This window comes from Acyrthosiphon pisum, chromosome A1, assembly GCF_005508785.2.
Source record: "Acyrthosiphon pisum isolate AL4f chromosome A1, pea_aphid_22Mar2018_4r6ur, whole genome shotgun sequence".
Taxonomy (NCBI): Eukaryota; Metazoa; Arthropoda; class Insecta; order Hemiptera; family Aphididae; genus Acyrthosiphon; species Acyrthosiphon pisum.
The window spans coordinates 152,396,999-152,417,552 of NC_042494.1; the positions used below are offsets into that span (position 1 = coordinate 152,396,999).

Genomic DNA, 20,554 nt, shown 5'->3' on the forward strand with positions numbered 1-20,554 from the left:
ACTCACAAATAATTTGCAAATTTTCGTCATTTTACGTATTTTGTCAACATTTGAACTTTAAATGCTTAGAAAAAAAATTGTGACTACAGATTTTTAATATTTTTCATCTGCCTTTGAAACATGTATTTGGAGCCTATTCTATTAAATTTTCAAGATTTTTACCCAACAAATAAAATTGTATTGATATTTATAGAAAAAAAACCTAAAATAATTGAAAACTAAAAATGTCCGTAAACAACTTTATACACCTAAATATTTTTCAAAATTTGAGTGGCCTAACCCACATTAAAACATTTAACACTTCTTAACCAATGTTAATTGGGTTAGTGCTTTATAGATAGTTTAGAAGGCATGAAATTAAATATTAAAAGTGAGTTTATTTTCCTTAGAGTAGATTTTAGGGGAAAAAAAATATTGAAAAATAATCAATACTTCAATTATGTACCTGTCCTGTATAAAAATACTAGCTATTTCGGTTCTATGCGCCTCAATTATAATAGAGCTTACACAATAGGCACACAATAGGCCAATAAAAAAGGTAATTAAATTAAACAATTTATAAAATAAATAAGGAAAAAAAGACAAATCAAATCTTTTTTATAAACATAAACAAATGTAGAACCATCTTGGTAAATATTATAATATATGATATTATAAAATACTAGCTGCCCGACCTTCCTCCGGAAGAAATTATTTTTTTACAATTTAATTTAAATACATATGACTATTTTTTGGCTATACAAATAATATAATATAATTACATATTGTAGTTATTGTTATTGCTAATTTCTGAAAATTATATATCCTACATTTTGAATTCAACCACTGGAGTGGTAAATTTTATTCTTTTTATTATAGAATAGAGATAAGGTAGAAAAAATGTAACAATAAATTATTTGTTCAATGAATAATATATATTTCAAATGGAAAAATGCAAGTGCAAACAAATAAATAAATAATTAATAATAATAAATAAACAAACAAACCGGTTTTCTTCGTCTCCAAAATCAAGTTAGATTCTTATAATATGTAGATTAACATAATTTTTAATAAGCAGATATAATACATCGTACGTTGATTGATAATCTTATAAGTTATTGTGTAGGTATCAGAAATTTTAACGAAACACTGCATAAAAAAATTCTTTATATTTTCACACTTTCACTCAAAATCTTAATAATTATAGTAGGTACATACTGACAGCAGCATATACCAATTACCAGTATATTTATTAGTTATTTTGTATACTTCTACGAATCTACCTATTCATAATCTTACCTTTAACTAAAAATATGATGTACTATACTGAGTAATGGCTATTCCGCTAGGTCGGCCGCGCTTTCAAATGGCAAATGACAGAATTATCACTGTGGACTGTGGTAATTAATTGTTTGCTATTTTTGTTCGCATCGTCGCCGTGCGTCGACGAAAACGTTCATATCAATTAATATATATTTTATATTTACGATTGAATCACTAATAAATACAATCGTTTATATTTAATTTGTATTATTAGCCTGTCTCTATAATCTATATGTACTGTCGACCGCCGACGCACGCCGATCGCGCAGCTACGCGATCTCATAATAGAATGACGAATAATTATTTTACGCCATAATATATAATTTTATTTTTGTTTTTCAAGACCCACAAAAAATTACGCCCACTAAAATTTTACGCCCGGGGATCAATCCCCAGCTACCCCCCCCTAGTTCCGCCACTGGGCATATAAGTAAATTACATATTTACATAGGTACCTATCAAATTAAAATTATGTTATTTTAAATAATATTATACTGTTTAAAACATTATTTTGCTCATAATTCAAAAAATTTATTTTGTTTAAAACAGTTTAAAAAAGAAATACAGTTTTTTTTGGTTTTTAAAAATGAAAAAATTAACCAACTAAATTTAAAATGTAATAGTATACAATTAAAATATAAATGTCACGTTATCAAAAGGCCTATTATAAATGATAACCTTCAACGTGCCGAAATAGCTCAGTTGGGAGAGCATTAGACTGAAGATCTAAAGGTCCCTGGTTCGATCCCTGGTTTCGGCAAAAACTTTTTTGTTGTTTTCAACCGCTTATGCTTGTAATTTTTAATAAAAATTCAATTGGATTTTATGGTACAAATCAGATAATTCAATATTTACCACTATATTATAAAATAAATTAAGAAGTAAAAGACAATATAACATAATATAACGAATAGTGATTATTTTTTCTTTAATTTAATCGATAAACATGCAATATAAAACATATTTGGCAACAATGTAAAACTACTATCACAGTATCACACATATTATTTTGTACTTTGTACTAGCTGGTATGCTACATTATTACTATTGAACAATAAAGTTAGTAGTTAGTACCTACTAAGATTAAAGTGCATTATTATATAACTTTTGTATATCTATAGATAATTATTATCAGTTAAAAATTGTTACTCAATACATTTTATCGTAATTATTATTGACATTCATCCGAAAACCACCAATCATTACCATTTTAATATATTCTATTGTTGCTACCAAGTTCTGCTTAGTATTTTAATTTCTGGTATCCACTATCGCACGTCATAATAATATGACATACAGTTAACCTATATTTATTTTAATTTCACAGCAGTACACAGCAAGTTAAAGGTTTCAAATAATTATGTTTGTATTTTTTGAAGTAAGTCAATTACCATTTTTAATTTAAAAAGATCACCAGCATTCTGTTATTCTAAAATTATTACAATATAGTTCCACGAGCTTTTTTTTGTATTGAAGTAGTCAAAAACGTCAATAGACGTCCTGCACATTTATCTTTTTATACGTATTACTAATTTATTGTATTTAGTGTATAATATAGTGTTTGTAATTAATATTTTCATTCATAAAGAAGGTTTTTTGATTGTTGAATTTCTGACCAATACTGACTAATTTAATTTCAATTATTATTTACTTTATATCTAATTTTTATTATGTAATTCATCTTAAGATTAATTTTATCAGTATTTGATTCTGTTGAATATGAGACTGTAGAGAATAAATAATTTAATTCTTTTCCCCTTAAAAACATTTATTATTATAATGAAACCACATTCATAGAATATTTAAATTTATGTGTATAACTACTAAATTATAATTTATGCCCAACTACATTTTTTTATTGTTTTGTTTTAAGATAATTTCAGATAAGACAAAAGCTGAATCTAGTCTTGAATCAAAATTATGTACAACACTCAAGAACTATTATGGACACACAACAATGTACGGCTTCATATTTTGATATTTTATGAACTTATACCACAACTAGATCAATGCTTCTCTTTCGGTGTCGGGGAAACTTATCTTTCTAAGCTATAAAATGAAAATAAGTTAAATATTAATTAGATTTATTGTTATAAACTTTATCTTACATATTATATTAGTGATAAACAAGCATGAATAACACTTTTAACAGCTAAACACGGCATCAACGCAATATTAATTATGGGGGTTGTTAAGAAAAACAAAACTGTGGTTAGGAAAAGCCCTAGACAGCATCAATGCAAGTATTGTTATAAGATTTTCCCATTTCCCAACGTGTTGAAAAAGCATTACAGGGTCCATACTGGTGAACGACCGTATGAGTGTGATTTATGTGGAAATAGATTTACACACCAGAATACTCTAAAAAACCATAAGATGTGCATTCACAATTGTGGTCGGGAAGAAGATTTTACTTGTGGTCATTGTGACAAAAAGTTTCCAATCAAGGAACGACTTATTGAACATGTGCGCATTCATACCGGATATTATCCTCACAGGTATTTTTTTCTTTTTATTACCAGTTAATTTGTGTGTGAAAGAAAAACAGGTATATTATTTTAGTTAAAATACTTTTTTTTCTTCTTCAACTATAAACTGTAGATAACATTATTTTAAATTTAAATATATTCCTTGATTTTAACAAACATGAAGAGCAGTAAAAATAGTTAAAATAGTAATTTAGAATACACATAACATATATAATTCAGAAGATATATTTGTAAAATTACCTTAGTTTTTAAGAAAATACTGGTGGTGGATTTTCAACAAAATAATTAATCAACTAAGGGCTGTTCTTACAATGCCGATTACAGATTTTATTGCCGGTTAAGTGTCCGTTTACTTTAACCGTACATTGAAAGAACGGCTCTAAATATATGTATTTTTTTTCCAGATAATAATTGCTATTATATTCTTGTAATTTTGTTTTATGATGAATTTTTTCTTTTAAGTCATAGATTAATTGGAAATTAATATCTGTGATAATATTTAAAAGTTAAAATTGTGTATACAAATATAGTTCTACCTTATTATTATACCTACCTATTTATTTAATATTTTACTTTTACTGTCATTAGCCAGAATCTGTTTTATAATCTGTTTTATTAAAAAAAAACTGTAATCACATAAATATTTCCTATTTTATTTAACATTTTAGTTTATTATATTGTAGTCTTTTTGTATGAGTAAAAAAGAATTTAAACTATTTTAAGAAGCTAAAATGATCATTTTGCAAAACTATACTTATCTTAGGCACACCCTAAATTAATGATTTAATAAAACAATGGTAGGTACTACTACAAATTAAAATGTTTAAATTGATTACACTATGCTATAATAATACTACTTAAAGGTAATAACATTGATTTTATACTGTTGGACTTGATTAACTCCAAATTGAAGGAACCGTCCAAAAAGTTCAAGTTATTGAAGAATTTGAGTTACCCAAGGATAATAAAATAATTGAAAATTCTAGATACCTGAAAAAAGTTTGATGTTTTGACGATTTTGATTTTTGAGTTAAAAAAGTTTAAGTTAACCAAGTTTGACTATAATATTAAATGGAAAATAAATACATATATTTAGTACCTCTATTTTGGATTAAATTAATATATTGTACATTATTACTTTTATTTTTATAATATTAGTTAAAACATGCTGTGTTAGTTTAACTAATATTATGCTCACAGATATTTGTATTCACTTATTCATTTAGTATGACTAAGAATTTGTTATTTCTTCTATTTATTAATTTTGTATTATTATTATTTTCACTTCAATTGGTATTTCTTGAGCAATTTCTATACATTTTTTAGATGCGACAAATGCTTAAAATCCTTCACACGAGCCAGTCAACTATGGCAACATGCGCGTTCTCATAACAAACAATATACACTAGAATGTGCAATATGTCATCAATTATTTGCTTGTCGTTCAGTTCTACGGGGCCATATGAAACGGCATATGGGACAAAATGATTATGTGTGTGAAGTGTGTGGAAAAGCGTTTTTACGTAGGGACGGTCTAACTAAACATCTATCTAGCTATCATAATAATATCAGAGCATTTACATGTAAAATTTGCAATAAACAGTTTAAAGGACATATGATACAACATTTGAGGACACATCGTCATGAAAAGCCCTATGAATGTAAAAGTTGTGATGCTCGTTTTGTACAACGTTCTCAACTGACAGTACATGAGAGAAGACATAGTGGAGAAAAACCTTATCCATGTCCAGTATGTAAGGTATCCTTTGCACATTCAACAGCTATGAAAATGCATGTGAGACGTCATACTGGAGAAAAACCATTCAAATGTCTTGTTTGTACCAATACAGCTTTTACACAACTACCACATTTAAAAAAACATATGTTAACCATACACAAAACAGACAAACCATACTTGTGTGTTAAGTGTAATTCATATTTCAAAACAAAAACTCAAATAATAACTCATGAAGAAACATGTTCGCCAAAACAAGAAACAAAAGAATTTATTCCTCCTGGTATGGCTTTGGACCGAATGCGGATGTTATTGGCAGTTTTACTGATACGCATATCAACCACTGAACGCTTAAATGCATTAGGGTTTGGAAAAAGACTTATTGATTTGGTATTATGTGATTCTATTGAAAATTCTGGCCGTAGTCCTTTCCGCGGTAATGGTCAAAGTGAAAATGATTTGTTGAAAAAGAATATTGAAATATTATTAGACTGGACTGTCCCAAAAATGTATATGGATCGATTCAAAAGTGAAAGACGTACAACTGAAGAAATTTTAGAGGAACTAACATCATGACTCTAATATATAAATAACATGTTAATTATTTGTTAGCTTTTTTATAGATTAAGAAAAATTTTAGCCATTATCTGGTTTTATTAAACAATTTTATAATATACCTTAAAATGGCAAAAATTTACCTGATCAATTAATCAGATTGCATAATATAATTTATAAGCTACTTGTTCTTCCACAACTATCTTGCAACGCTCTATTTATAGCTCAAAACTGGTGGCGGTAAATTTGAGTACTAAATGTTAAATAATTCTGAATAATTATTGTAATATATGTTCAAATTGAGGGATGTTAATTTTGTATTATAATACAATTTATAAGAGTAGTTAGTAGAACTTATGACTTATCAAGCTTTTTCAATAGGTAATGGAAATATTAACTTATTAATATTATATTGGTGTTGGTTTTCACAGATGATAATACTATAATAATGTACACCTCTCCCCTTGCTTTTCGCTGTAACTAATTTATTATCATGTGTAGTTTGATTTCAAACATATAGTTAAAATTATTATTTATTCAAACCAAAATGAATTGTTTTTAGGTGTTATGTTAACAACTTGGATGCCAAAGTTTAGAAGTTAGCTAATTTTTATTTTTTATTTTATTTTTTTTTTTAAACTAAAGACTTAAGCGGATTACCAAAGAATAACATTCTAGTCACACCAGAAGAATGGTGAGAACCGCTACTTTATCATAACTATCTATTCATACATTTTACATTAATTTAAATTTGTTGACTTTTCAAATTATTTTTTTTCCCCCCAATAAAAATACTTTGAGTTTCAAGTATTTAAAAATTAATTTTTCGTAATTCCTTAGCATCAATAAACAATTATTTTTTATAGGTATACGATGTATAAGTTAGTGAAAGACGTGTAGAATATTCTTATTTTCATAAACTTAACTGTATAATGGAAATGTTTAATATATGTATATGTATTATATTTGTTACTTTTAGTTAAAAATTAATTTTTGTTGTGTTCATTTTTTTTATGGATTATATTTTATTGTTTTATTAAAAATATATTGTATTTATAATTATTTTATAAATTATCTACTAACATTTTAGAGTGTGAAAACTAGTGAATTAATTATAAATAACCTGGTTTTTGTTAACTGTAATTTATTCTTTAGGTTACCAAAAGTGTGCAAACTATGCTATGTATCATATATTATAGTTTTTTGGGAAATTATGTTATTTGAATATCTTATTTTTGTTTTGATTTAAAAAAAAGAAAATCTTAAAAATCAATTGTTGTGTATATTATTTTGCTTTTGACCTTAAATAATTTTAAGAAGAAATATAGACAATGCTCACTCATTACTATTTCTCAAAAACGTATTAACTTAAAATTTAGAACTGATGATAACCAGATTTTTAAAACTTATAATTTTAAAGAAACCGTATTCAGATATCGAATATTATTTTTTGTTTTATAAACGGTTGTCATTGGTCACAGATTATATAACTACAGTAAAACTTCCATATTATGGTCTCCGAAGGGACTGCAAATAATGACCGCTATTTAGAGGTGCCCGTCCTACATAGGTAGGATAACACTCGACGGGACCCAAAAAATTGACAGTTACATAGAGGTGACCGTTACTGTATTATAACAAGTAGAAAAATGTAATACAAATATCTACGTTGTTATCGGAAAAATACAACTAAATTGTCATTACTTCTTACTTTTTAATACATACAAAAAGACTATCATCATTTGTTTTTTATTGACATTGGTTATAGAAAATAAAATCAGTTATTATGATGGGATATATTAGACATTATTTCATATTTGGTCAAAACCACCAAAATTATTATTAAAAATATGTGTAGTTTAAACTTTAAAGGATCAATTAATTACCTTTTCAGAGTAATAGACAATTGCATTGCCTAAACTTTCCCATAATTACCAATTTATAAATGTGCTACAAGCATAGGCGCAAATAGGGGGGAGGGGCTAAGCCCCTCCAAACATTTCCTACATTTTGTTTTAGCTTATTCAATATTATCAAAGTAAGGCCCTAATAGCCCCCCCAAATCTCAAACGCCAAGCACCTATGGCTACAAGCAAAATATTTAGTACTTACCCAATAAATAATTCAATAAAATATTTGTTACTAATTAACACAGATTCCACATCACTTACAGCATTAAATTTACTTAGATACTTAAAATACATTTATTAAATAAATACCGATAAAAAACTACAAGGTACAAATTATTTTGTATGTTACTCAGATTTGTTTAAATGTTGTGTAATTTGAATGAAACCAATGTATAGAAATTCCCCACAGTTCAAAATGTAGTACTTAATGTTAAGTATAAGTTGTTTGGAAATTATTATGGTGAGGGGAGGGACTAAAAAAATTTAGGCTTTTGCCTATGGCTAAGATCTTTTATAATGGACTACAGAGGGAAAAAAATTATTAATCACAACTTAAAAATGCAATCATTAATGGCATTAGTAGAAGTTTTATTGAAGAAATACCTACCATCATTGATTATAAACACTTTTTATTTATAATCAATGCTACTATATAATGTCAACGTATTATGAAACGGAATATAGTAATCTCAATTCAACATTTTTAGTACCTGCCTTAAGGCTTAGGGTAATAATTCTTTGTAATTTCCAATAAAACTGTTGGGATTTCCAATCAAAAACAAAATATATATTATTTTTATTTAATTATGTGGAAACACTCTAAATATACATATCGGCCGGTGTTACTAGCTCCCGGGATTTTTAACAACAAATCGTTGCCACACATACAAAATTGTTTCAATCAACCGTTCATCCCCCCCCCTACAAAAACAAAAAAAAAAAAGTTAATGACCAGGCTTATGCTCAAAAAAAAAAAATTATAGATTTATGATCATTATATATCAGTTTATTGAGACTACTCAACATAAATAATAACAATTACTAATTGCATTAGAAAAAACAAATTAAATATTAAGGAAAATTTTTTTTTTTATTATTACATTCAGTTTTAATACATTAAACATTTTCACTAACTTTCCAGTTATTAGGTATACTTTTTTTTTTTTTAATACTAGGTTTTAATTTTTTGTTTTGGACACCATTAATTGGAAGTTTTCTTTTAATAATTTGTGGCTTATTAGGAATATTTGCGCCAACAATAATATCATTTTTAACTTCAGATTCTTCGTCAGACTCATCCTTTACCATCTTAGATTTTCTGTAAAAATAAAAATTGATTAAATTAAAATAGTTCTAGTAGGTAATTTTTAAAAAGACATTACGTCAATATTTATCAGTTTTCACAGGCAATGCCAATATTCTTACAGTAAACAAAATTAAAATACACAGGTACAGGTTTGCTTATATAATCTTACAATTCATATTTAAAAAATGTATTAATGAAATATAATTAGAAAAGAATAGAAGATACTCCTCATAAATTTAGTAGAACAATAAGAATACTTTTGATACTCAAAAAATGTAAAAACTCAAGACAGGGGGGCAAGTCATAAATTGTCTGAAGACATTTAAACATTTAAAAAATGATTCAGCTTAACTAAAAACTGTTTAATAATTTTTGTTTCCTCGCCAAAGCAATTACTAACCTAGAAAAAATTACACTCTCTTGATGAGGGCTTAATAATTATTTTAAATGTGAAAGATAAGCTGGGAGTAGCAGAATTGATAAAAACTATAATGGACTTGGTAGGTACTAAAAAAGAATAAGGGCTTCAAAACACATTTAAAAATTTGTAGCATTATAAATGGTGAATATGAAACGAAAAAAGATGTTAATATTATTTTAACTCCGGGACAAATTGCGTCATTTAAATAAGCTCCAATAACATTGTGTTAACAAAGGAGTTTTACTCAATACAAATCCAATTTATGAGTTCAAGTCACCAGTCAAACTCAACTCAAACATTTTTCTAAATTCAAGTACTCAACCAACACTAAAAATGTTATTTTGTAACAACTTGAAACTATGTAAAAAAATATTTTCAAAAACATTTATACTTTTTGAAATAATGAGTGTTCAACGATAAAAGAATCATCCTGTATATTTTTTTACATAAAACCTTACCTTTTCTCAACAATTTTAAGCAATTTATTGAGGAAGAAAAATATCTTTGTTATCTAAGTAGTTATGGAACATTGTAAGGGGACGATACAGTGACATTTTATTGTCTCCGTCTTACAAGTGCATAACATAGTAAATTGTACGCTCAGCAAATCGCATTTATCTCCAATAGTTTAAGAATTAGAGTGAATTGACCTCTTATAAAATGTAAAGATAAGATTAATATCTAGGCAGTCGTATGGACTTTTTATTATATTTTAATTTTGAAATAAGTTATGAGTATTTTAAAATTGTAAATTGTTTGTACATCTTAAAATACTCATACTTCGCATTAAAATTAAAATATAATAAAAAGCCTTTGTCAGTGCCTAGATAATAATCTTACATTTAAATTTTATAAGAGGTCAATTCGATCAAATTGTTATACTAACGTAGATAAACGTGATCCGCTGAGCGTAAAATTTGATATGTTACGCACTTATCAGACGGAGACAACAAATGTTACCTTTAACTGGTTAAAATCGAGTCATTATAATTTGAGAACATGGAGGAACCATAATTTCCCTCCCAAGTTACTTAAGTATTGATATTTGATAAGCGAGTGAGGACTGCAAAAATGTGTATTCATGAATTATGTAACAAATCGTAAACTCAACTGTAAGTGTTTAACACAAAAAATGACCAAGTCACACAATAAATAAGTTTATCTTAAATCTTTAAATCAAATTTCCTCTAATACAGTCGATTTTAAAGTAAAGTTCTTAATTATTGGTTTTACAATGATAATTTTATAGTATGTGTCAAGTAACAACTATTTTAAGGTAGAATCAATGCTAAATAATAAACTTCATACAGATTTTTTGAAGATCTATTAATACTTTTAATTTTTAAACTTGAGGAAAACATCTAATATTTTTTTTTTATTAAAATGATTTAAAATGTACAATTTGTTTCATACATAAACAATAAGAAACAAAGATGATAGACATTTTAAAACAATGACATGAAACACATGAACCGGAGACCATCAAGCAACAGAACCTCAGAATTTAAAGTTAAAAAAATTGTATTAACTATTTATTTTACACCTCTGATGGGGACAATACGGTAATTCTTTGTAAAATTAGTTTTTCAAAGATCTTTGCAAACGTGAGTAGTAAACTAATTGGTAAATTCATGTAACTTGATTTATATTATTTACCTTAAAGAATTATTACAAATACAAGTAATTCTGCAGTCTAAAAACAACGAACAACTTTCAACAGGTTTTTTACAACCATTGAGTTCCCATACAGTAACATGGCCATCACTTAGTGCTGTTACAAGTCTATTATCAATTTTGATTAAACACTTTACTCTAGTATCTCCAATTTTAATTTCCCACATGCTTTCTTTATTAATTATATTGTAACAATGTAGTGAACCATTTTCTGAGCCATAGCATACCAAATGTTCCTGCAACAATCAACAATTACCTTACATATTGTAATATAACAAACAAATATATGAAATATAATTGTCACCAACCTCTATAAATGTGACACCATGTATTTTATAACTGTCTTCAATTGTAATAGCAATACCTGCAGTTTCTACATTAAAAATCATTAACTTGGTATTTAGAGGTAGACCATAATACTGTCCAGCTGGAGACCAAATTATATTATCAAAAAAATAATAAGAACTCATACTAATAAACAAAAATAAATAAGTCAGTTGTTAAAGAAATAATTTGTGAATGAATTGTGATTTGTACACTTACCTAGACTGATTAGTTGTGTATGCAGGTCTACCTTTAACTAAATTCCAAGTTCTAAGGGTTTTATCTTTTCCAACAGATAATGCTAGTTTGCCACTAGGATGAACTGCTAGGAAAGAAACGGCTATAAAAATATTAAAAAACAGAAACGTGTTAACGTATTTTGTTACAAGTTTAAAATCAAATAGTCACTACTAAATTGATATACGCTACTGCTTTAGAATTTAATCATCAACCCACCTGATCCTTTATGAGCTTTGTCCCACAACTTTTTTAGCTTCCATGTACCAGTCTCAAACATTGCTATTGAACCGTCATCACTAGTACTAATTAAATGTGATTCATCTGGTGTGAATGCCAAAGATGTAACTGTACCGCTGTGTTGTAGTATGGTGTGAATGTGACATCGCCTGACCATATTATATACTTCAATAGTCTCATCTGTGCTACTTGATACCATATACTTCGATGAACACGATACCGAACGAATACTAGCTTGATGAACATGATCATTAAATGATTGCACCAGCTCTAGTTCCTTAGACTGCTGAGTTATAAGACAAAATCAATTGGAATTAAAATAATTATATTGCATACTTAAATACAAGAATTATAACTGCACAAAACAGATTAATAGGAATATTTACTTGGTTTTTGAAGCGACATTTTACACCAATCACAAATGATTCATAAGTTCCAAGAATGATTTCAAAAATATCCATAACTACCTTTAATTACGAGAGTATTAAGAATGTAATATTGAAAAGAGACAAAAATAAAAGCACGTTTTAAGATTGTAATTTGTAATGTGTACTGTGTACAAAATTGTTATCATGATGAATGGAAATAATATAGCACGTGAATATAGATTGTTATGTTGTGATATCATCATAGGGTGCTAGACCACGGCCACATAGATCCATAATATTTTATTGTTCTGTGATAATATGGCCGTGTGCTACTGTGCTAGACGAATCGCTACCAATTCTCCCAATTTTTTTTCTCCCCAATAATTAATTCTCCAATCATATTCATTCCAAAAAATACATTTTCTTCCAAAAACTATTAGTCCAAATTAGAAAATGTCAAATAAATAATTTTCCCAATTAGTTGATTCCGAAAATATTATTATCCCAATACACATCTGCTGATCAACTATGTGAGAATAACTACTAGCGCTCCAATACATAATATTGTATATCTATATTCATATATTTTGTAGTACCAAGAGAAATCACTATAATGCAAAAGCGCTAACTGTCATTCTCGCTATGACAAGATCGTTAATTTTAAGCGCACCAAAATATAAGTTTCGTTGAGTAACCTGTATATCTTAAACCGTGATCGTGGTTCTAATCGTTCTATGCCGCCAGCGAAGGACCACACGGTCATTGTTGTAAACAATTTACGTTTTTTTTTTCAAATTGGCGTCACTGCTTGATCACTGGTATAAACATCCTTATCATATTTCGCTCTTTTGGAAGTTTTTCCCCCATCACGCCTAAATAGTAAATGGCTATATTCTTAAAACTACCGGACGGCGGAACATAATTATATATAATACTTATCTATGCGGCCCACATCCGCGCGTAAAACGTAAAGATTTCTGTACGTGTTGTTTGCGTGAACCCGGATCCCTTTAAGTTGACGTTTTACGATTCGTGATTTATAAATTCATTCAAAACGTTAGATTAGGTTAGCTATCGTTCGCTAAGTACATAACATTACATTCGGTATTACTAGTTCCAGGTTGTAATGGCCGACGTTTTAGACTTGAACGCTGAAGATTTCGTGGAAGAGGATGATGGTAATATAAATGTGTTTGTGTATTATTTACTCTAAGACCTAAGTAGCTTTAAAAATATGCTACATAGATAGGTGAGTACTGGATGCTCGATTTATTCATTTACCATTTACCATAAATACTAGTAAAAAGTACATGATCGACTACATACTAATTCACATATAATAAAATTACGGATTGATAACACTAACTATTTAAATAATTTAATGAAAAACACTTATTTTTAGTTTGTATAGTGTATACAAATTTCATCACAGCCTTGATATACAAAAATATTTTCCTTCTATTAGCCAACTGAAATAAGCTAAGTTTCATGTTGATGCTTACACTAATTTCTCACTGAACATTAGTGTTGTGCAAAATAACAATGTATGACTATTGCATAATTATCTGTTGTTTAATATCTTTTAAATTTAATTGTCCAACCTTTAGATAACATCTTAATGTTGTTTTCAATTTTAAAGTAACAATATTTTTTTACTATTATGAAGTGTTTTACTGTATTTTTGACACTGTTTTATTAAAATCTACTAATTTTAAATAGCGTAGTAACTTTTAAGGACAATATTTTATAATTCTAATTAATATACCCTTGCTTATGTAGGAAAAAGGACCATCTTATTAATTTATAAAAAGTAATTATATTAACTGCAGTGGCATGTGGATTATGATTTTTAAGGGCAGTTACCTGATTATTTTGGTGGATTAATTAATGAGTGGGTAGGTGGGTGAGTACTGAATTTAGTGAGAAATTGTAGTACAAGACTAACTTCATTTGAATATGATATTATTTAATCAAAATAATAAGTATTATATTAAGTAGTCAAAGGGTGGTAGGTTATTTAAAAAATATATCACTTTGCCATGCCTCTGATATTATTTTATAATAATAGCAATTGTAATAAATGTATTGATTTAACAGTGTTTATTTTTATTGAAAACTTCATTCAACTTATATTCAACTTCAGTAAATTTGGTGGAGGGAAACTTAATAGTTGGTCAGTAATTTTCAAAAACGTCAGGGCTAAACAAAAAAATAATAATTTAATATAATATGTTCATACTGCAAGATGTACATTTAAAAAAAAAAAAACCCAATAAAATGAAATACATTTATGGAGCTGAGTGCTCTGGAACTAAAAAAATAATACATAATCAACATCATTAATTTTAGAGGGAGTCTCAAAACTTAAAGATAAAGCCAGGAGAAGGAAAGGACGTGGATTTGATGAAAAATCTAAAAGAGATGATATTAAAGATGAAGCTATGGAATTTGATTCTGTCGATCAAAATGATGACGAGGGCCCTGGACCACAAAGATGTAATTATACCATTTTCATAAAATTGTAATTATTATTTACATCATTTTTTTTTTCAGCTGTTGAAGGTTGGATTTTGTTCATTTCTTCTTTACATGAAGAAGCACAAGAAGATGATTTACATGATAAATTTGCTGAGTTTGGAAAAATTAAAAATTTACATTTAAACTTGGACCGTAGAACTGGATTTTTAAAAGTAATTTTGTTAAGTGTTTACTTTATTATTATATTATTAATGTTTTAATTTTTTTTAAGGGATATGCATTAGTTGAATATGAGTCATATAAGGAAGCATCTCGAGCACGCGAAGGACTTAATAATACAGATATTTTGGGACAGCAAATAAGTGTAGATTGGTGCTTCGTGAAAGGACCAAAAAGGTATTGTTTAATAACAAACTCATCATTGTATTATTTATTTTAATTTATCAATATGTTATTTTTAGGATTAAAAAATCAAGACGCCGAATGGCTAATTATTAACAAAGAAATTGAAACTCAAGATATGTAAAAAAAAACATACTCTTTAATTAAGTTCTTTTTTTGTAATACATTTAATACTATAAACAATTTTTTCATGACTTATATTTTAAAAAAATAAAAGTGTTTTAATTTATGTATTGATGAATTAATATTTTATAAGTATGAATTTAAAAAAAAAAAAGTTGGTAACACTTTTGTACATTAGGTGTCTAGAGAAATTAATAAAATAGATTTGTTAAATTTGAATTCAATGATATAAAATCATTGAATACAAAAAACCATTTTAAGTAAAGATTGTCTGTCGGCCTATAATATTACTAAGTAAATTTTATGATATTATTGTAATCAAAGTAATATATTTTACTATTAGGCTTAGGCATTAGTACTACAGTAGGTTAAATTAAATTTTGCCAAAAAAAATGTCTTATGTGTATGAAACTATAAAACTTTAAAATATAATAATATATTATTTTAAAAGTTTCAAGTACAAAGGAATAATATACCTATTTAAATTACAGGGTGGAAGTAAGTCACTTTTTTAAATAAAGGTCATTTTTTTTAAATTGCGTTACTTCAAGTCCCTTATTTAGATTTACCAAAATTTAAATTATTTTGTACAAGTACAAAAATAAATGCATTTATAATTTTATATTGTTTATAAAAAAAAAAAATTAGCATTATTATTATTATCTTAATTAAAATAAAGAAAGTTCCTAAACAGTGATCTTGAGTATTATTCTATATTATAGAAATTATTAATTTACAAAGCTAATGTGATTTAATTATTTTGATATTAAAATTTGTGTTTATTATAATCATTATTTGCTGTAATTTCTACAAAAATAAGCAAGTTAGAATCAATTAAATTATACATACGGATTGAAAGACAAATTTTTAATAACGGTTAGTTGTTATGAAACAAGTGTATGTAGGTCACTTATATGATATAATTCAGTCACTTTTTTAAATAACTTAAACCACTTCCAGCCTTGAAATTACATTAAGACAACTAAAATCATTTTATTCGTTTTAAATTTTAAATTCTCAACTATAAAAATTGAACATTTCATACATTTCTTACAAGGATTCTCATTAATAGTTTATAGGTACTTTGACTGAAAACAGTCAAACTTTACAAACATAAGTACAAACTTGGCTTTAAAACAATTAACGAAGGTTAGGTTATATTAACATAGGTAGTTTGATTAACACAGTATAAAGACACTAGCTTAGCAATTAGCACTATCCTGTTATTGAATCTATGTTAATTTCCACAAGTAAGTTTTTAGGAATAAATAGCAAAAAAAATTGTCACCTGTTAACGGATAGGTACTTCCCAGTTTCCCACATATCACATATGTGTGGCTTTAGGTTAAATCGTTTTGTTTTATTCCAGCTCAAGCTGGAAACTGTAGTTTATTCTTATTTATAATCCAATTAATGTAATAACTATTAAATTCATCATTGAATGATTATTCAGAGGTTACTTGGGGATAAATGTCAAAAATATAAATGTAAACTAAATTAGGAATCATTAAAAAACATTTTGTGAAAAGTACAAGATTACTACTAATATTAATATCTAATTATTATTAACAAATAAATACAAATGCTGGATATTTAATAGCATTTAACTATTAACATGTGTGCGAGTTTGTGTTAAGACTTACGTTATAACATATATACAAATTAACGAACTGTCCGTCTATATTGATGGGCGATAGCTTATTATTTTTTGTTCTCTGAAATTATTAGAATTGTTAATCGTCGCCGACAATTGACGATAGGCATAAATGATATAAAATATATTATTTACTATTTTACTATGATAAATCTATAGAACTTTTATATTATACTCAGTACCTATACGGTCTATTGATAAATCATAAATCGTATGTTCTTTTATAGAAACCTTGTGATCTACTGATCTGCAATACAGGCACGGATCCAGAGCAAAGGTCTAGGGGGGGGGGGGGACATTTTTTTTACAACACAAATCCAATTTTAATAAAATATACTTTATTCTTAATTTTAAAATGTTGTCATAATAGTAAGTATAAGTAATCCCATGTGATATATATAAATTATTGATTATTTTTAATTATATAAATAAAGCGACAATGTGAAAAGAAGTTAAGATTTTGTTTATTTGTTACTTAATATTATTATTTTTTTTAACATAGGTAAATCAACGTATGGTGCAAAAATAATTCTAACACCCACCCATGGTGGTTTTACATAAAAAGTCGAGGGATGTTTTTGATTTTAATTGTTCGAGCGAGCGCAACGTGTATATAATATATGAAAATACCAACAATTTCAATTACCTAGCTATAATTTTATAATAAATCTAACTGCCAAATTTAGACTCCCCCTTCGTTTTCAATTAAAAACTAATGATTTCGGACAGTTAATTTTTGCAATATCGTTCTTAATTCGTTATACCTTGTAATATACATAATATGTTTTTGTTATTTTGGTTCTGTTGATAGCTGTATTGACGCATTCTCATAATCAGATAATATGAACAAATATCCATTAGTACATCTGTTCGATGTTCAATGCATGGAAAATCAAAAGTTATATTTTGGCTTAAAAAATATTCAGAAGCATCTTCAAAAACATTAGGTGTATCAGCAAATTTAGTAAATGATAACTCTAATGACTTAAATATTTTAAAAACGTTACTATTTGGATGGGTTAAGTAGCCTCTACTTTTTATATTCACCAGATCTGCTTCAGGCCTAGTTTTAGAGGTATTTAAGTTTTTTAAATGTAATTTACATAATTCACATTTAGTTTTGGCTACTAAACGTTTTGATATATACCTATAAAATATAATACATATATCAATTATACAATTAATAGATAGAAGTTTTGATTTGTAAAAAACTATCTAAGTAAATCAGTTAACTACGATTAATACCCAGCCAGATAATACACTAGACAATCAAAAACAGTTGAGTCTGAATAATTGTGTTCTAAAAAAATATCATCAGCTTCCCAACATCCGTTATCCATAATGTCATTTATTTTTTGTTTCAATTTTTCAATCTTATTTATTCTAGCTGGTGTATTTGTTGGATCACTAATTATCTCTTTTAGGTCTGCAATTGTTATTATTGGAATATTGTCTAAAGAAAATTAGTAAAATTAAGTGTTTCTGTAGGTATCTAAGTTTATATATATAAGTACAGAACATTATTTTTATTTACAAAATATTTACCTTCAAAAATTGTACAATTACCACTTTTAGGAGGTTTTATCAGTGAGTAAACTGACAACATCCTATAAAGTTGGAGGAAAGTTGGGGTTGACGGGTGGTCGTTTGGTCCAGCAACCTGGCGTATGATGCCAAAAAATTTCTGAAATATTATAATGGTTAAGATTTCATTGTTTGATATAACAGTAAACAAAAAATGTCATCTTAAAATATACTTCTAAACAATCTTGGTTTAATTTGGCCGTCAAAACATATTTATAATTACAATCATTTAACAAATAGTCAATAAGGTCTATTGTTGACTTCAATGTTATTTTGAGGCCATCAGCTGTCGTTGCTGTTAAAAAATCATCCTTATTGATTAATTGGTCTTTTAAATTTGATTCCCATTCATTAATAAATTGAAATGCTTCTTTTAACACCTATTTAAAATAAAATATTTAAAAACTGCTGTGTATTATATATACTTACCTAATTTAACATTCAATATCTACAAAGTCTAGATAGTACAACTAGTTAAACAATAGTTAATTAAATCAATTATAAACATTTAACACATACACAATAAAATTACTATAGGATAGAGATTTTTCTTAATTAATTTTGCAATAGGCATATTTCCTTTTCAGTTGCCTTATTAAATTTATAATATTTAAAAACATAAACAATTTACATACCATGCATCACATGTAAGATAAATTACAAACACTTATAAGTTATAACATGTAAATGCAAAATTAGAATCATATTTCAGCAAAGGCCACAAATCACAAACATTCAACATAAAAACCTCTATATCATGGCTATTTTTCTTGATTCCTTCTGCTGGAAATTTCCTGTTTAGGGAATCAAACATATTGTTCATGAAAACAGTAAATTTGACTGTTTCATCAGCATCAATAAAATTACCAATATTCTTTTTTTTATAAAATTCAATAGCTGAGGCCATTGACATACTAAACAACTAAAACAATTTATTATTATTGTAATTAACACATTTTATAGATTTCTAACTCGAAAAATTTTAAATATTGTTTTACAAAAAAAAAATGTAATTCACCTGTGCTGCATACTTGACCTTCATCTTTGATAGGTTATTTAGCTCAAAGTGATTTTTATTGATTTTTGGGCATGCTTTAGTCAGGGAATTAGCTTCTATTTTAAAAATATTCTGGTAGTGTTCCCATTTTATTGGACTCTTTGAGGGATGCACCTATAGTTAAAGTAGAACAAAAATCAAAAGTTGTACTAAATTCAATTTATTACTTAGGAAGTTAAGACTTACTAATAATTGTTTCTTTTCATACAAACGGTTTCGTACTGTCTTTAAAAGGTGAGGTGCATCTGAAAATACAAACACCTTTCTACTGCTGTCGTAAGGATTTTCAAAATGGTTTTTAAAATTTTCTGATTTTGCACTTATCTAATTTAATAAATTAAAATTATAAAAATATTAAAAATACATAGTAAATTTTGGTAAATAGTCATTAAACCATTTATAGAATATGTATTATTTACCCCAAGTAAATTCCACATTTGAGAAGTGGACAAACGTTTCGCGGGGTAACCCCGTACCACTCCATTTCTCCGCTCATCTAAACTTTGAATATTTATAACTCATAAACTACTCACCCCAAATTTGATTTTCATGTATCGAAATACTTAGAAAAATATTCTGCTTTGGAATATAAAATTAAACCCCTATGTTGTCATTCAAAAAATTAAGAAACTTAAAAAATTATAAGGATAAAAAATATTTAAAAATCTAATTTTTTTATAAAAATGTTCTTTTAC

At 26.9% G+C, this 20,554-nt stretch overlaps 4 protein-coding genes, 1 long non-coding RNA gene and 1 other non-coding gene across 7 annotated transcripts in view; 3 read left to right on the forward strand and 3 right to left on the reverse strand.

Moving 5' to 3' along the window:
- The window catches only part of LOC107883335, a 2,429-nt gene extending 733 nt beyond the window's left edge, over positions 1-1,696 (reverse strand). Inside the window, exon 1 of the long non-coding RNA XR_001679216.2 lies at positions 1,279-1,696. This is a non-coding gene — a long non-coding RNA (uncharacterized LOC107883335). The remainder of the gene's footprint in view (positions 1-1,278) is intronic.
- A 293-nt stretch (positions 1,697-1,989) lies between these two features.
- TRNAF-GAA lies at positions 1,990-2,062 on the forward strand. Its single transcript has one exon. It is a non-coding gene; the product is annotated as a tRNA-Phe (tRNA).
- A 376-nt stretch (positions 2,063-2,438) lies between these two features.
- On the forward strand, positions 2,439-7,354 carry LOC100160375 (zinc finger protein OZF). Its single transcript, XM_001950148.5, has 3 exons — positions 2,439-2,680; positions 3,176-3,800; positions 5,118-7,354. The coding sequence occupies exons 2-3, from the start codon at positions 3,484-3,486 to the stop codon at positions 6,100-6,102; spliced, it is 1,302 nt and encodes a 433-aa protein (XP_001950183.1). The 5' UTR covers positions 2,439-2,680; positions 3,176-3,483; the 3' UTR covers positions 6,103-7,354.
- Positions 7,355-8,975: 1,621 nt separating this feature from the next.
- On the reverse strand, positions 8,976-12,831 carry LOC100164498 (p21-activated protein kinase-interacting protein 1-like). 2 transcript variants are annotated; one of them, XM_008183218.3, is made up of 6 exons: positions 12,580-12,831; positions 12,173-12,476; positions 11,936-12,056; positions 11,701-11,863; positions 11,375-11,628; positions 8,976-9,309 (listed from the first exon to the last, which is right to left on the reverse strand). In XM_008183218.3, exons 1-6 carry the CDS (start codon positions 12,652-12,654, stop codon positions 9,108-9,110), a joined length of 1,119 nt encoding a protein of 372 aa, XP_008181440.1. In that variant the 5' UTR covers positions 12,655-12,831; the 3' UTR covers positions 8,976-9,107. The 2 variants fall into 2 exon arrangements, with proteins under 2 accessions (XP_008181440.1, XP_001952263.1); XM_001952228.5 differs by having other exon boundaries at positions 12,173-12,479; positions 12,580-12,828.
- A 654-nt stretch (positions 12,832-13,485) lies between these two features.
- On the forward strand, positions 13,486-15,672 carry LOC100166511 (RNA-binding protein 8A-like). Its single transcript, NM_001162238.2, is given in 5 exon segments — positions 13,486-13,739; positions 14,911-15,057; positions 15,115-15,251; positions 15,311-15,435; positions 15,501-15,672. Coding segments are annotated over 5 exon segments (498 nt in total). The 5' UTR covers positions 13,486-13,687; the 3' UTR covers positions 15,538-15,672.
- A 1,318-nt stretch (positions 15,673-16,990) lies between these two features.
- Positions 16,991-18,869, reverse strand: LOC115033887. The gene is made up of 3 exons (XM_029488595.1): positions 18,764-18,869; positions 18,464-18,671; positions 16,991-18,365 (listed from the first exon to the last, which is right to left on the reverse strand). Exons 1-3 carry the CDS (start codon positions 18,822-18,824, stop codon positions 17,969-17,971), a joined length of 666 nt encoding a protein of 221 aa, XP_029344455.1. The 5' UTR covers positions 18,825-18,869; the 3' UTR covers positions 16,991-17,968.
- Positions 18,870-20,554: the final 1,685 nt, after the last annotated feature.

What these genes read in the sequence shown, in the direction of transcription:
- LOC100160375 (XM_001950148.5), top strand. Translation starts at nt 3,484, where the DNA reads ATGGGGGTTGTTAAGAAAAACAAAACTGTGGTTAGGAAAAGCCCTAGA. An exon ending in ACCGGATATTATCCTCACAG is followed by an intron (nt 3,801 to 5,117) that starts GTATTTTTTTCT and finishes TACATTTTTTAG; the next exon opens with ATGCGACAAATGCTTAAAAT.
- LOC100164498 (XM_001952228.5), bottom strand. Translation starts at nt 12,654, where the DNA reads ATGGATATTTTTGAAATCATTCTTGGAACTTATGAATCATTTGTGATT. An exon ending in CAAAGCTCATAAAGGATCAG is followed by an intron (nt 12,057 to 12,172) that starts GTGGGTTGATGA and finishes ATATTTTTATAG; the next exon opens with CCGTTTCTTTCCTAGCAGTT. An exon ending in ATTTGTAATAATTCTTTAAG is followed by an intron (nt 9,310 to 11,374) that starts GTAAATAATATA and finishes TTATTTTTACAG; the next exon opens with AAAATCTAAGATGGTAAAGG.
- LOC115033887 (XM_029488595.1), bottom strand. Translation starts at nt 18,824, where the DNA reads ATGTTGTCAGTTTACTCACTGATAAAACCTCCTAAAAGTGGTAATTGT. An exon ending in TAATTGTACAATTTTTGAAG is followed by an intron (nt 18,672 to 18,763) that starts GTAAATATTTTG and finishes AATTTTCTTTAG; the next exon opens with ACAATATTCCAATAATAACA. An exon ending in CTAGTGTATTATCTGGCTGG is followed by an intron (nt 18,366 to 18,463) that starts GTATTAATCGTA and finishes TATATTTTATAG; the next exon opens with GTATATATCAAAACGTTTAG.